Consider the following 17,201-nt stretch of genomic DNA (forward strand, 5'->3'; position numbering starts at 1 on the left):
ACATATAATCAGAATAGGGTAACAAGGAAAGAAAAAAAATATTTTCTTTTAATAGTTCATATCCAATAGTGAAAATGCTCTATGCAAATCTTCACTGTTTCAACCTGCAGTGCGCTGTCTCCTTTGATAAACCACCGTTGAGTATCTTCACTGGTGATTATAAACCTGCAGTGCGCTGTCTCCTTTGATGCTTTCATGGCCACATAGTTCAACAAAAAAGCATTTCACCCAGATTTTCAAGTCTTATCAGGCAGATAACTTCTCAGTCATAGCTTTTATTTAAAGACAAGTATTATACAAATATCATATGACAATCAGACACATTATAAGTGGGATCAAAGGACAACCGTAGACACTACACGTGCTCTCCATTGCATTCAGTCTTTCCTCCTCCTCTTTGAGTGCTCAAGTATATTCATACAAAATGGTCACTACAAGGCTTTATATGACTCAGCTATGCATTTATGAAAGTAAGATTTTCAAGTTAAGAAATCTTATTTTCTATAATATATGTTATAAGGTCTGTTATAAAGGAGTATTTTGTATGCAATGCATGCAGACAGAAATAAATCTTAATTGCACTGAAGCACAACTATGTCAAATATCAACTATAGTCATAAGACAACAATATCAGCAGCAGTGATTCTTAAGGCATCATGTGCAAAATCCAGTATTTTATCAGCTTGCATCACTCTAGTCAGTAAAGAAATGTGCCAAAACTCCCTTTGCCATTCCACTTAAATTGGTTTCCCACAATTGTAACAAACATTTCCTGTGACATTATGTTGTCATCAGCTTGTATGATCCCAAGTTCACTCAATCTTTTCTTCATCTGGCCTTTCTGTATAGAAGCAGCCACTAGTTCATTTACAATTTCACAGTTTCCTTCAGCTTGCTCAGACTGGCCAGCTCTTGCACAAAGCTCCATTTTGCCAGCTGCGCACTGAATCAGCTCTTCTAGATCCACTCTTTCAGCAGAATCAGCCTCTCCACTTGTCTGAACTGTAAGTGCTTTATTGTCTGAAGAAACAAATTACAACAAAGTTAAATATAAAGACTAACCAACTAAGACATATCAGTCTGTTAGAGATTTCAAGTTTTTCTCCCAATGATTTCTACCCTATGTCTCTATTTTATAAATTCCTTACTGTAAGAATCTTAATAAGCCGTTGTTTGGCTCTTCGTGCAAGGTTTCCTGGTGTTCATATGAGCTCAATAATTTTGAACTTTACCATCTTCATCCTAAAACCTCAATCACCCAACAGACATTTCCTGGATATTTACTATCTATAATCTCTGCATTAGGAGATAGGATGGAAAGATTAACGTGAAGAGTGCTACATTTCTTCAATAAATCCCCAATCTAGGAGCTAATTCTTGACTCATCACCTAATTCCCATTCTTGGATGTTACTTTCATAATTATTAAATATAAAAAGGATTTTTCAATATAACCAAGACTACATAAACAGTTTTCTCTCTAGTCCCTTAAGAGGAAGTCAGATTCAAAGCAGCAAGGGAGGTTCTCTTATAGTGAGATGAATGGAGCCACAAGGAGCTAAGCATGATTCCCCCAACTACCCGGAAGGAAACAGCAACTTCATTCTGATACGAATTCTGACATGGATTCTGCCAGTAAATGACACGAATGAGCTTGAAAGTAGATTCTTCCACCACAGTTTTCACATAAGTATAGCGCCCACCTGATACTTCAATTTTACTTTATGAGATCTCTGAAATAAAAAGAAAACTTCTAGACATACAGATAAGAATGGATCATGAAGGATGACAAGGACTATTCCTTAGAGTGCTTCAGACTCCCATACCCTCATTAATGTTTCATATTTCTATATGACTGTAATAACGCTCTCATGTCATGCTTAAAATTTACCAACTTTTTTTTTTTAATTTTTTTGTTAATTTTTTATTTATTTATTTGAGAGTGATAGAGAGAGAAAGAGGCAGACAGAAAGAGGTAGAGAGAGAGAGAGAGAAAGAGAATGGGCACGCCAGGGCCTCTAGCCACTGCAAACGAAATCCAGACGGCATGCGCCCCTTGTGCATCTGGCTAACGTGGGACCTGGAGAATCAAGCCTTGAACAGGGGTTGTTAGGCTTCACAGGCAAGCGCTTCACCGCTAAGCCATCTCTCCAGCCCAAAATTTACCAACTTCTAATTAGTAAACTCAACTTTGCTACCAAGAAAAGCATTTAATTCTACTAATGAAAAACAGAGGCAAGTTCCATGACACATTAATTTTCTGTCTCCATCCTTCACAAGTGTTTTCTAATTTTTCACATTTATAAAAAGCCAGCCACCCTCCAGGAAGGAAAAGTGTCAATTTTCACCTCACACAGTGATACTAAAGGGCATATGTTTTCCTAAGACTTCCCAAGCATGAGATGATTGTAATGGTACTTAGGGAAAAAAAATCTTTCCCAGTGTTGAAAGAAAAAGACATTTAGCTTTTAATACTCTTCATTTCTTCAGGTGCCAAATGAAATTAAAAACCTTTTCTTATGTTTAAAAAAAAAAAAAGAAAGAAAGTCAGCCAGACCCTCATCACAGCTATTGTTATACTGAGGAACAGACAGATATGTGAAGGGCATAAATACTCTCCGCCCTACCCCTGAACCCATGCATACCCTGGCCACCACCACTGCAATGCTGGGAACAGACAGGATGGTAAAGACCACGAATCTCCCCACTCTACTCCTGCACCCATATGCATCTTCATTACTGCTGTTGCAGTGTTGAGTACTGTAAGCACCCACATCTACACCTGCCATTGCGATCAAGACCTGACTGGGATCTGTGCAAATCCTCTTTCTCCATACCAGGTGAGGTACCACAAAATGTGACATTGTGATTGGGCCCAGCCTTCAGTTATAGCACTTGGAATCTCCTCAGGAATCCTCTTAACTCCATGATATAGGTGCCACTGGCCACTGGAGCTAGGACCTGAGCTGAGATTCAGCATCTAGATTTTCTGTAACAACCCTGCCTCCACATGCACATGCACACACACAGAATCACCAACACACACAGAATCACCAAGGATCTCCTACTTTGGCAGTGTCCCAAGGATATGAACAATCACAGCAGAAACCAAATTGAGACCACTTCACCTACTCCACCCATGAAGCAGTACCAAGTACCTCCAAAACAGAACCTTAAACACCACAAAGTACAGCAAAGAAATGAAGATGGATAAGTCCTGTGACATTGAAAACAAATATCTTAAATGGGAAAGTCTCAGTGTAACAGGAAAAACCAAGCCAGTTATGTCTCCCCCAAGAAATGCAAAGCCCATATCAGAAGACAACCATGAGAGGTGCCCAAAGAAAAACTCCAGACAAACAGCTTAAAACAATGATAATAAATATGTACAAAGAACTCTAAGACACAGATAAATGCTGAGTAAGATCAAAGAGTACACAAACAACTAAAAAAAAAAATGAGGAAGTCTAAACTAGGCTGTGAAGATAGAATGCAATTAAAGAAGTAGATATTATGAAGAAAAACAAAATTGAAATACAGCTGAAAATGAGAATACAACAAGTAAAACAAAAAGTTAGCCAATTGAATGGACCAAGAATATAAAGCCTAGAAGAGAAAGAGGAAGTAGATTCATTGGTGCAAACAAATGAGAAGTTCAAAAACATGTCTGAGTGGAATGCGACAGAAATGTGAAACACCATGAAAAGACCAAATCCCCAAATTATGGGCATATACAAAAGAAAAAGGTTCAAAGCAATAGGACAGAAAATATTTTCTGTGAGGGGCTTCATAAGAAGACTCAAGTTAAATGCTCATCACTAGATGAGACATCTCTGTCACACCTGCCAAGGGTCAGGGAACACTACAAAGAGATGATAGAAAGAAAGTAAGAGCCACAGTAAGACAAATAGTACATGTTCTCTCTCATATGAAGATCCTAACATGTAAACTTTGATTTGTTTATAAGTAATAAGCATCAGTAGTATTGATAAGGAAGCTAGAATGAGGCTTGGAGAGAGATGAAGCAGGGCATACTTGAGAATGAGAGAAGGGCATACTTGAAAGGCAAGTAAAGGGACAGATTACAGGGGGTGGAAAGTCTGTAAGAGGGCTAGAGAAATGACTTAGCAGTTAAGGTGGTTGCCTGCAAAGCCAAAGGAACCATGTTCAATTCCCCAGGATCCATGTAAGCCAGATGCACGAGGTGGTGCATATATCTGGAAGCCCTGACAAGCCCATTCTCTCCCTCCCTCTCCCTCTACCTTCCTCTCTCTTTCTCTCTCTCTCTCATAAATAAGTAAAGCACTAAAAAAAAAAAAAAAAGAAAGAAAGAAAGTCTGTGAGAGACCAAGCTAAGGTAGGTTGGAGAGGAGGTAGATACACAAAACTAAAGATGGCAAGAATTAGTTGTCATAGAAACCTTCTTCCTGGTTACCTAATTAAAAGACAAGACTCTCTTACTAAGAGGACCCTGTGGAGATGAAGAACGCTTTCCCCTAAAACAATAGGCTGTTGATGGTAAGTTCTTAGCACCAGAATTGGGTAGTTTCCCACAGTGAGCTATTGGTCAAGAAGGGCCATGAGGCCCCCAAACAATGCAGGTCATTACCAAAGCACTTGGTTATTCACCAGATCTAAATGGTAAGACTCTATTGCTGAAGACACCACAGGTTGCAGTCACAAAACATAGAGTTCATGCTGGAACAGAGACAGAGGCTATCTCCCTACTGGCTAGCTCCTATAGTGGTGGAGAGTGCTATGTGAGCTGCTGGGAAATAATGATTACCAGTGGATTTTACAAGCTACAAAATCAAGTAGCCAGGCAAGATGTACACACGGGTACAATAGTGGTGCATAGGCTATGGGAGTAATCAACTGCTTTCCAATTGGATATGAGACTTGCTTAGTGGGAAGGAATTCATACATGGTACTAAGAAACAAGGCAGGAGCCTAAGACTTGGAAGGTCATAGACCCTAGAGAGAAGTCTCCACTGTTCTCTTGCTAAAAGTCTTTGAGAAGGCTATGTTTATTTCCTTTGATCCATGCTGTCTCAGTCTTGGTTAGAGAATCTGCTTTATACAGACAGCAGTGAATACCAAGAAGACTAAAGATCCATCAGAATGACTAGAAAGTGAACTGCCAGGGCCCAGGAAACATCACAGAGAAAATGGTAGATTAAATGTTAGTGCTGCTCCTACTGCTAGCCTGAAACCCTCCTAGAGGGAAATGGAAACAGAGAGGAAGACTCAGGCCCTCCTCAGTTTAGTGCTAAAATAAATCAAATCTAGCTTTATATCTTAAACTTATTAAATAATGCATACCTTCAGTTTCACCTTTGACATTTTCTTGTAGATCAGAGAAAATCATAGGTTTCACCAAAACAACACCATAACCTTCATTATTATGTATGATATTATTTATCATGGATATTTTGGGGATGTCATAATGTTCATCTAAGAAGTCCTGTGACATGGAAAACAAATATCTTAAGTAACTGTCACATTCAACATTAGGTACTTTAAACATTTTCTGCCTTTTCTCATACTACTTCTTCTTTTCTTTTTTTTTTTTTTTTTTTGTTTGCTTTTTTTTGTTGTTGTTGTTTTCTGAGGTAGGGTCTCACTATAGCTCAGGCTGACCTGTTCACTATGTAGTCTCAGGGTGGCTTCAAACTCAAAGCAATACTCCTACCTCTGCCTCCCAAGTGCTGGGATTAAAGGCATGTGCCACCACACCCAGCTACCATACTATTTCTAAAACTAAAGCAAGGGATGGAGATGCCTTAGTGGTTAAGGTGCTTGCCTACGAAGCCCAAGAACTCATGTTTGACTCTCCAGGTCCCACATAAGCCAGATGCAATAATACAAGTGTGCACTGTCACACATGCACACAAGAGGGTCACACATCTGGAGTTCAATTGCAATGGCTGGAGGCCCAGTCTCCCTCCCTCTCTATCTCTCTGTGACATTAAAAAGGGGCGGGGGGGGGGGCTGGAGAGATTGGCTTAGCAGTTAAGGCACTTGCCTGTGAAGCCAAAGGACCCATGTACAACTCTCCAGATCCCATGAAAACCAGATACACAAAGGTGAGGCAAGTGTAAGGTCACACATGCCCACTAGGTGGCACAAGCATCTGGCATTTGATTACAGTGGCTGAGGCCCTGGTGTGCTAATTCTCTCTCTCTGACTCTCTTTCTCTAAAATAAAAACAAAATAAATAAATAAGTCCAGTCTGATGGGCTTGCCTCAAAAAGAAAATAATAAAGCAGGAAATCTAAGATTATTAGTATGTTGTAGCTGTGAACTCAGCATGCTATGATATTCCTGTCATTTCTGAAGTTTTACAGGTAGAAAAGTATTCTCAGAAGAGACTTGCAGTCACCAACTACTGGTGTTACTAAAATGCATACACTGTATTTTTCAAAATAAGAAACAAGAGAATCAAGTATGAGAATTTAATAGAACATAACATTTTAGGTAAAACCATTCTAATTGGAAAAACTGTTTAAATCCATGCTCACCTTAATGAGAATACCTTCTTTGCAGTGATGGATCCCATTGTCATTGAGGGTACACTTGCTCCCTGGATATATTTCTATGCCAGCACCCTATAAGATGCAATTGGGGATACTGGTCTTTAAGCAAGACTTTATTACAAATTTTATTACATCTTAACCTTTAAAGTAGTACATATGTATAAAGTATTTTACAAGGAACTTTTATTACATATTTCTAATCAGTGTTTTCATTTTCTCCAAGCAATGTTCCAATAGTTAAGTCATTTATTACTTTCAAAAACCATAAAGATGGGCTGGAGAGATGGCTTAGTGGTTAAGCGCTTGCCTGTGAAGCCTAGGGAACCCGGTTTGAGGCTCAGTTCCCAGGTCCCACGTTAGCCAGATGCACAAGGGGGCGCACGCGTCTGGAGTTCATTTGCAGAGGCTGGAAGCCCTGGCGTGCCCATTCTCTCTCTCTCCCTCTATCTGTCTTTCTCTCTGTGTCTGTCGCTCTCAAATAAATAAATAATTTTTAAAAAACCATAAAGACATATTCCCATAGAATATCTAACAGCATTATATTTGAGTCATGTTACACACTTTCAATCTAATAACTTTTCTGATTGTACCAATATAGCCACTTAACATACTTATACAAAATGGCTACTGTCTTAGACTAAATTAGTTTGCAAGTAGAATGAGTCAAATAAAATACTGCAGTTGCAATAGGCTCCACTGCCACACATTTTAATGGTAGCACCTAACTCAATTGTAATATGCTATAATGTTAAATGTTATATAAATAAACAGAAAGGCACACAAATGATCAAATTCTCTTACCCTGTGCCATATTACCACATGGTAGAAATGAAAAACTAACAATAATGGGAATAATTTGTTGCCTAATGTTATGCTGGGCACTGTGGAAAACATAAATGGTTCACTCACATCTTTCTAGTTATTTGAAAAAAATATCTTGAAATAATGAAGTTCACAGTATCATAGGTACAGGTGTGCCTAATCTTTTGAAATTGTAACATGACATTGTCATATATAAATTTCATACTCAAGAACCACACAATCAAGTTACAAAAACATTTAAAAATTACAATGTTTATCACTTTAAGTAAATTTATGATTCTGAGTTGGGTCACATTCAAAGTTATCCTCAGCCACGTGCACCAATGTGGCCCACAGGTGGGACGTGCCTGTCAGGGTTGCTATAATCACTATGACACATCTGCTACATGTATGCTGTGGTGTTTTTCTATGAGTAGTAGTATATTATAAGAAAATATTACTTCATTACATAAGGCTGGACCACATGTATACACTAAACTAATTTGTCTATAAAAAGGTTTATTTAAACCAGGCATGGTGGTACACACCTTTAATCCCAGCACTTGAAAGGCAGAGGTAGGAGGATTGCTGTGAGTCAAGGACACCCTGAGACTACATAGTGAATTCCAGGTCATCCTGAGCTGGAGCAAGACCCTACTTCAAAAAAAAACAAAACAAAAAAATAAAATTAAATTAAAAAGGTTTATTAAATATCTGCTGATAGGAATTCTCCCCTTGATGAGAAGCTCATGGCTCTTGACACTGGCAACACTACAGAAATAAGATATAGTATTTTTTTTTTCAGTTTTATTTATTTGAAAGAGAGAAAGACAGACAGAGAATGGGCATGCTAGGGCCTCCAGCACTGCAAACAACTCCAGACGCATGCGCCACTTTCTGCATCTGGCTTATGTGAGTCCTAGGGATTGAACCTGGGTCCTTAGGCTTTGTAGGCAAGTGTCATAATCTCTAAAAGCCATCTCTCCAGCCAAAACCAGTTATTTTTTATTTAAAATTTTTATTTATTTATTTGCACATGTGGGTATATGTGTATGGAAAGATGCAACAAGGTGTCTTGCAATAGCAAACAAACACCAGAACATTACAACACTTTCGGTGTCTAGCTTATGTTGGTGGCGTGGGAATTGAAAACTGGGCCAGCAAGCTTTGTAAGAAAGCAGTTCCTACCACTGAGCCATCTTCCCAGCCCCAGAGGACATTTTTTGTTTTTGTTTTTGGAGGTAGGGTCTCACTCTAACCCAGGCTGTCCTGGAATTCACTCTGTATTCTCAGGGTGGCCTCGAACTCACGGCAATCCTCCTACCTCTGTCTCCTGAGTGCTGGGATTAAAGGCGTGCATCATCATGCCCAGCTCAGGAGAAAATTTTTAAAAGATGTCTGCTTCATCAGTGGCTCAGGCAACCTAAGACCCCTTGTGAACTGCAACTCTCATAAAACTTGGACCAAGTATCATAGGACTATACACTGAAAGCTGACAAAAATTACTGTGTAAGCCATGTATGATGGTGCATGCCTTTAATCCCAGCATCTGGGAAACAGACATAGAAGGATCTTTGTGAGTTTGAGGCCAGCCTGAGCTATGGGTATAGGGAGCTCTAGGTCAGCCTGGGCTAGAGTAAGACCCTACCTCAAAAAAAAAAAGAGCTGGAGATAAGGCTTAGCAGTTAAGCACTTGCCTCTGAAGCCTAAGGACCCCAGTTCAAGGCTCTATTCCCCAGGACCCACGTAAGCCAGATGCACAAGGGAGTGCCTGCATCTGGAGTTTGTTTGCAGTGGCTGGAGGCCCTGGTGCGCCCATTCTCTCTCTTTCTCTCTGCCTTTTTCTCTCTCTGTCTGTTGTTCTCAAATAAATAAATAAAAATAAACAAAAAAAAATACTGAGACTAAAGAAAATAAAGTTGGAATCAGCCCTACAGCATTCAACACAGACACTAAGCAACACTCAAGGCAATGGTAAGAGCTAATGACCAGGGCAGTATTCCCTAAAGATCCTGAAGGAGTTCACAGAGGAGTAGCCAGATATAAGACTCCACCTCTGAAGCACTACCCAAAGACCTGGACATCACTGATGACCTGGTAATCCAAAAGAAGACATGGAAGTAAGAGCGGACCCGATCATCCCAGAGGAGGAGAGAGAATTCCAGGAACTCAGGAAGGAACTCCAGACAGTTCAGATAAGAACAATCAAGACAGTCAGTTTTCATGCCCCATACCTATTTCCAGCCAGATCTCTCTCCCTCTCCACCTACTACACCTTTAACAAGCAGGATCATTTTAGCAGGCCATTTCAGCCCTTCTCTGCACTTGCCCTATATTGCTTCATTGCTTGTTAGTTTGTTAAGTTTTGTGTCATTTTGTTTTTTTCTTTTTTCCTCCTTACTCTTTCTTTTTACATTTTCTTCTCCCACAGAACACACTCTGGTCTGGTTTGTAGGGTTTCTGAGCCTTAGCTTCCTCAGAGACAGGGCTCTTCTATATTATCTAATAGGTTATATTTTTACCTTTCTCTCTCCTGTCTACCTTGAGCCAAAATTTCTTCATCATCAAACTTCTATTTTTAACTCCTATAGTTCTCTACATCAGTTGCCTGATGGAGTTTTTGTTTCACCCGTACCATACCCACAGTATCAAATCAGTATAAGCAGTACTATCAATAACCTTTAACTCCCTACAATGGTAAGTGTTCAAGAAGTAAGTGCTTTTACAGTAGACTATCCCTAGATAGTAACTGCTCTGACAGGACTCAACTTGAAGGAGAGGACTGGAGACAGAGCCTGCTGCCCTAAACATTAATCAAACAGAAGAAAACAATCCTTAACCCTACAAGTTAGTCCCTCCTCTGCAAGTACTCAATGGAAAGAAAAGTGACCTAAACTTAAATAAATAAATACATAAGAAAATTCAACTATAATCAAACCCCTTTTTCCCAAGGGGGTAAAAGATAAAAAATCAAGACATGGGGCTGGGGAGATGGCTAAATAGTTAAAAGAGTTCGCTTGCAAAGCCAGACAGACTGGGTTCAATTGCCAAGAACCCCATAAAGCCAGATGAACAAAGTGGTGCATGCATCTGGAGTTTTCAGTGTCAAGAGACCCTAACATGCCCATTCCATTTCCCCCTCTCTCTCCTTGCAAATAAGTAATAAAGAAAATATTTTAAAAATCAAGACATGTCTCCACACCCCTCCCATCTGGCAATCTCAGAATAATAATGGTCTTTGATGAAAGAGAACTAGATGAAATACTACACAGAGAATCCAAAAGCATGGTTATATTTTCAAAGAAATAAAAGAATTCAGAGAGAACACAAATAATCATCTAAATGAAATTAGAAAGTCAATAAGCAATATGAAAATGAAATTCAATAAGGTGAAAGAAATACTCGTAAAACAAACAAATGATGCTGGAAATGAAAAAAATACAATAATTAGCCAGGCGTGGTGGTGCACACCTTTAATCCCAGCATTTGGGAGGCAGAGGTAGGAAGATTACTATGAGTTCAAGGCCAGCCTAAGACTACATAGTGAATTCCAGGTCAGCCTGAACTAGAGTGAGACTCTACCTCAAAAAAGAAAAAAAAAAAGAAAGAACACAATAATTCAAATAATTAATAATAATAACAATTAATTATAAGAATAATTCAAATAATTCAGTAGAAAGTCTCAAAAATATAATAGATTATGGGAAAACAGAGTATCAGGGCTTGGTGACAAGAAAGAAGAATTGGTATATTCAATCAAAGACAATGATAATTTTATTTTATTGTGTAAATGGAACAAGCAAAATCTTTGGGATATCAAGAGAAGACCAAATCTATGAATTGTAGGTATAAAAATAAAAGGAGGACTCCATGCCAAAAAAATAGAAAATATTTCCAGTGTATAATGGAAAATTTGAAAATTCTATGTAAAGAGGTGACCACCAAGCAACAAGAGGTATATAGAAAACCAAATACACAGGACCAGAAAAGAAACTCCTCACACTGTGTTATAGTTATAACACTGAATATATAAAACAGAGTAATGAGAGCTGCAAGAAAGAAAAACAACTCACATATAAAGGCAAGCCCATTAGCATATCAGCTGATCATCCAGTGAAAAAATTAAAAGTCAGAAGGTTGTAAAGAGATGTATTTCAACTCCTGAAAGACCATAGTTGTCAACTTAGACTCTATTTCAGCCAAACATAGGGAGGGGGGGAGAAGATGTCCCAGACCTCTGTCATATCACATCAGGAAAAGATATTAGACATCCACCTTCTTAAGGTTGTAAGCAAGTTTACAAACAGCCCCTGGGCTGGTATGGAGCAGAGAGCCAGGATCTTTTGTACCGGACAGTCAGTAACACAGTGACAAAGGGTCTGCCTCTTTCCTACCGGAGTATCAGAGGAGCCCAGTAGATAATTTGAGCTTTCATCATTCTTGAGTGGTAACAAGTAGAGACCAAGACAGAAGCCAGAATTTCCCCCACTCTCCAGCATTAAGAAGGAACCAACTTAAGCTGGTTGTGGTGGTGCATGCCAGTAGGATACTGCTGAAGGAAGAACCAACTTGAGTGCTAATAAAGGCTAATGACTAACTTTTATCTTCACTCCACTCAGTAGGAACATGATGATACTCCATCTGAGTCTATCCCAGCCTATAGGATTATCAGAGAAGTTTACATAAAACTGAAGATCCAAACTCTCATAGCAAAGTAAAGAAATGTCTAGGTTTAACAGAAAATCAGTTATCACACAAAACCGAAGAAGATGCCAAACTAAATAAGACAATAAATGCCAGTACTAATATTTCTAAGATGTGGACTAAGTAGATAGCTCACTGGATAAAGTGTTTGCTGTGCAACTCTGAGTACCTCAGTTCAGATCCCCAGAACCCATATAAACACCAGAAGCTGTGGTGGGCTTCTGTAATCTCAGTGCATCTAGGATTAAAATGGGGATGGAAATAGGAAATTTCCCAGAAGCATGCAAACGGAACATATGTGAACAATGAGAAGCCCTGTCTTAAACATGGTGGAAGTCGGGCATGGTGGCACATGCCTTTAATCCCAGCACTTGGGAGGCAGAGGTAGGAGGACTGCCATGAGTTCAAGGCCACCCTGAGAATACAGAGTAAATTCCAGGTCAGCCTGGGCTAGAGTGAGACCCTACCTCAAAAAAAAAAAAAAAAAAAAAAAACATGGTAGAAGACAAGGACTAACCTAGGTGTTCTCTGACCTTCACAGGTGTGCTGAGGCTCCTGAACTCACAAATATACATACACATGCCTAATAAATACAAATGAAGAAAGATTTCTAAGATGTTAGAATTAACTGACAATAATTTCAAAATAATCATTAATAAAATTGTTCTGTCCATTCTTTCTTTCTTTCTCTCTCAAATAAATAAATAAAATATTTTTAAAATGGGCTAGAGAGATGGCTTAGCAGTTAAGGAATTTGCCTGCAAAGCCAAAGGACCTCAGTTCAATTCCCCAGGACTCACATAAGCCAGATGCATAAGGTGGCATATGCCTCTGGAGTTCATTTGCAAGAGCTGGAGGCCCTGGTGCACCCAACCCCTTCCTCCCTCCCTCCCTCCCTTCCCCTCTCTCTCTCTCTCTCTCTCTCTCTCTCTCTCTCCCTCTCTCTGTCTCTCAAATAAATAAATAAAAATATTTAAAATTATTATGATGAACATACTTAAACAAGTGAAAATGAAATTCTCAGGGGTCTGGGGAGATGGCTCAGTGGTTAACGGTTCTTACTTACAAAACCTGCCGGCCCAGGTTCAAATATCCAGCCACCTATGTAAAGCCAGAGGGACATTCATTTATAGTAGCAAGAGCAAGAGACCCTAGTAAGACCCTAGTATATGCATACACACAGCCCTCCCTAAACACATATGCAAACAAATAACTAATTTTTTCAAATATTAAAGTCTCAGAAAAGAAGACATGAGTAACTAAATAAAAACTTTAGAGCTATGAGTATTTTTTAATATACTGGGGGATTTTCTGAGTATATAATCATTCATTTACAAGTGGGAACATTCTTATCTTCTCCTTTCTATTCTCATAGCCTTTGTTTCCTTTCTTTGTCTTACTGCACTGGGTTGAATGATCCTACTTTTGTAACTAGGAGGATCTATTTAATATGTTACCATTAAATGCAAGGTTAACTGTGTTTTGTAGATATTCTTTATCATGTTTATGATGCTCACAATAGATAAAAACTAGAAAAAAAAAGATATTCTTCATAGCTGAATAAACAACTGCAGAACAACTACACATTGGGCAATACAAGAGAACTCACGACTGCTATGTATAACAAGCTCCACAGGATTGTGTTCAGTGAAAAAAAAAGTCAATCACAGGCTGGAGAGATGGCTTAGCAGCTTGGTGTGAAGCCTAAGGACCCAACTTCAATTCCCCAGAACCCACCTAAAGCCACATGCACATGGTGGTACATGCTTCTGGAGTTCATTGGCAGTGGCTAGAGGCCCTGGTGAGCCCATTCTCTCTCTCTCTCTCTCTCTCTCTCTCTCTTTCTCTCTCTCTCTCTCTCTCAAATAAATAAAAATAAAATAGTTTTTAAAAACTCAATCACAAAAGGCTACAAATAGTGTAATTCCATGTACATAACATTGTGAAGTGATAAAATAATGGAAACCAAGAAGAAATGAAAGTCAGCCAACAGTTATGGAAGAGGGTGATGGAAGTGGGCTTGACAACATAAAAGATCTGTGTGGTCAAAATATTCTTTACCTGGAATTAATCAATGTCGGTATACTGGTTGTGATACTGTAGTACAATTTTATAAAACAATACTATTTGGAAGAGGTGACAAAGGATACATATACAATATCTCTCTGTATTTCTTTTTCTTTTATTTTACTTTTATTGGGAACTTTATTATATGAACATACTGTGATTTGGTCATGTTCCCATCACATTTTCCTCTTTTGTCCCTTCCCCCCATACACATTGAGGAACCCCTCCTTTCAAGGTATTCCTTCCACTGTTTTGTGGTATCATTCCTTTTGTTCACCTCCTTCCTCTATGTCAAAATGTGTATGGGCTCAGAACACTGTAGGTCTTGTGGGGATATTTGTAATCACTGTGGGGTCATGAATATACCAGTCAGTTCATGTAAGGATCTCTCTGTATTTCTTATTACTCTATATAAATCTGTAATCATCTCAAATTTAAACACTTTTTCAGGGCTGGACAGATGGCTTGCTATTAATGTGCTTTCCAGCAAAGCCTAACAACCTGGGTTTGATTTTCCAGTATACATGTAAAGTCAGATGCACAAAGTGGCACATGCATCTGGAGTTATTTTGCAGCAGCTAGAAGCCCTAGCACACCCATTCTCTTTTTGTCTTTCTTCTCTCTCTCTCTCTCTCCCCTTGCAAATAAATAAATAATATATACTAAAAAAATGTTTTTTCAAAAAGCAACTTAGGGAGACTAGAGAAATGGCTCAGTGGTTAAAGGTACTTGCTTGCAAAGTCTAATGGCCTGGGTTTGATCCCCAGGACCCATGTAAAGTCAGATGCACAAAGTGGTGCACATATCTGGAGTTTATTTGCAGTGGCAAAAGGCTCTGGCGCACCATTCTCTCTCTCTCTTTGCTTGCAAATAAATGTTTTAAAAAGCAATTTATCTTCAATTCTTACAAACTTGCTTATGAAATTAAAATTTTAAAGGTCTATACCTCTTAAAGTTACCAGAGAAAATTGAGATTTTTGTTTTTCTCCCTATTGTTTTTAATTTTATTTATTTATTTGCATGTAGAGAGAGACAGAGAGAAAGAGAGAGCATGCCAGGGCCTCTAGCCACTGCAAACAAACTCCAGATGCATGTGTTCCTTGTGCATCTAGCTTATGTGGGTCCTGGGGAATTGAGCCTGGGTCCTTTGGCTTCACAGGAAAATGTCTTAACCACTAAGCCATCTCTCCAGCCCCTCTCTCCCTATTGTTTTTAAATTATAGTACTCTCATGTTTAACAGCTACATAAGAAGACTTTGGCTGACTAACAAGTAAAAGTATCTGAACTTCTTTTAAAAAAGAGATTAGGGGCAGGAGAGATGGCTTAGCAGTTAAGGTGCATGCCTGCAAAGCCAAAGGACTGCAGTTTGATTCCCCAGGACCCAAGCAAACCAGATGCACAAGGTAGCCCATGCACCTGGAATTTGTTTGCAGTGGCTGGAAGCCCTGGTATGCCCATTCTCTCTCTCTCTCTCTCTCTCTCTCAAATAAATAAATTAAAATAAATAAATAAAGAGAACAGAAATATGTGTTTATATTTTAGTGCTATATTTGATGTGCATATTTACAACTTAGATCCAATAACTACTTCCCTCAAAAGATAAAACACATTACCACACCTTGGCACCATATATATCTGAGTTCTTCATTACAAGTTCTGCTGATGTTCGTACTGTGATTCCCGTTGTTTCACACTGCAGTACACAGTTTTCCAATGTAGTCTTGCCATGGTGAATGACTGCAATAAAAACAGAAGTCAAGGGCTGGAGAGATGGCTTAGCGGTTAAGCGCTTGCCTGTGAAGCCTAAGGACCCCAGTTCGAGGCTCAATTCCCCAGGACCCATGTTAGCCAGATGCACAAGGGGGCGCACGCGTCTGGAGTTCGTTTGCAGTGGCTGGAGGCCCTGGCGTGCCCATTCTCTCCCTCTCTCTCTCTCTCCCTTCCTCTCTCTCTGTCTGTTGCTCTCAAATAAATAAAAAAAACCAAAAAATTAAAAAAAAAAAAAAAAAACAGAAGTCAACTAACTGCTTTAAGTAATATGTCTGCTTCCATATCAGAACTGGCTTAGAACTGACATTAGAGAGTCTAAGTATTTCCCAAAAAATACTAAACTTTATTACCAACATTAAAAATTCATAAACTATAAAAGCTATTTTAAAAAATATTTTTATTTATGTATTTATTTATTTATTTGAGAGAGAATGGGCATATCAAGGCCTTGAGCCACTGCAAATGAACTCCAGACGTATGCATCACCTTGTGCATCTGGCTTATATGAGTACTGGGGAATCAAACCTGGGTCCTTTGGCTTCACAGGCAAGTACCTTAACCACTAACCCACCTCTCCAGCCCTATAGACACTATTTTGAGGGGGCTGGAGAGATGGCTTAGCATTTAAGGTGTTTGCCTGCACAGGCAAAGGCAAAGAACCTCAGTTCAATTCCCCAGGGCCCACGTAAGCCAAATGCACAAGGTGATGTATACGTCTAGAGTTCCTTTGCCGTGGCTGGAGGCCTTGGTGCGCCCATTGTCTCTCTCTCTCTCCCTCCCCCCCTCTCTCTTTCTCTCTCTCTAATAAATAAATAAATAAAAATAAAATATTTGTGTTAAAAGGTAGTGCAAATATCTGACTCTCTCTCTCAAATAAATAAAGAAAGAAAAATTTTAAAATTATGTTTAAAAAAATTTTTTCAAGGCACTTGCCTGAGAAGCCTAAGGACCCAGGTTCAGTTCCACAGTACCCACATAAGCCAGATGCACAAGGTGGTACATGTATCTGGAGTTCATTTGCAGTGGCTAAAGGCCCTGGTGCACCCATTCTCTCTCTCCCCCTCTCTTTCTCTCTAATAAATAAATAAAAATATTTTTGTTTAAAAATAGTGCAAATATCTTGTTTGTTTTAGGAACATGGGCCTCCAAACACACACATATAAAATAATGAAAATTAAATAATGATTTAACCTCAGAAATTCAAAGACAGTTAAAAAAAAGCCTATGATTTTCACAAGTCTTTAATCCAGCAGTTGGGAGGCAGAGGTAGGAGAATCACTATGAATTAGAAGCCAGCCTTAGACTACAGAGTGGGATCCAGGT

At 39.0% G+C, this 17,201-nt stretch overlaps 1 protein-coding gene across 1 annotated transcript in view; it reads right to left on the reverse strand.

The window, feature by feature from the left end:
- Positions 1 to 259: 259 nt before the first annotated feature.
- Positions 260 to 17,201, reverse strand: part of Shcbp1 (SHC binding and spindle associated 1) — a 47,626-nt gene continuing 30,684 nt past the window's right edge. Inside the window, exons 10-13 of the mRNA XM_045144556.1 lie at positions 15,727 to 15,845; positions 6,521 to 6,607; positions 5,322 to 5,463; positions 260 to 1,020 (exon numbers count right to left, since the gene is read on the reverse strand). Coding sequence (XP_045000491.1) covers positions 698 to 1,020; positions 5,322 to 5,463; positions 6,521 to 6,607; positions 15,727 to 15,845 — 671 coding nt within the window. The 3' untranslated portion in view covers positions 260 to 697. The remainder of the gene's footprint in view (positions 1,021 to 5,321; positions 5,464 to 6,520; positions 6,608 to 15,726; positions 15,846 to 17,201) is intronic.

The sequence above is a fragment of the Jaculus jaculus genome, chromosome 2 (assembly GCF_020740685.1).
Source record: "Jaculus jaculus isolate mJacJac1 chromosome 2, mJacJac1.mat.Y.cur, whole genome shotgun sequence".
Taxonomy (NCBI): domain Eukaryota; kingdom Metazoa; phylum Chordata; class Mammalia; order Rodentia; family Dipodidae; genus Jaculus; species Jaculus jaculus.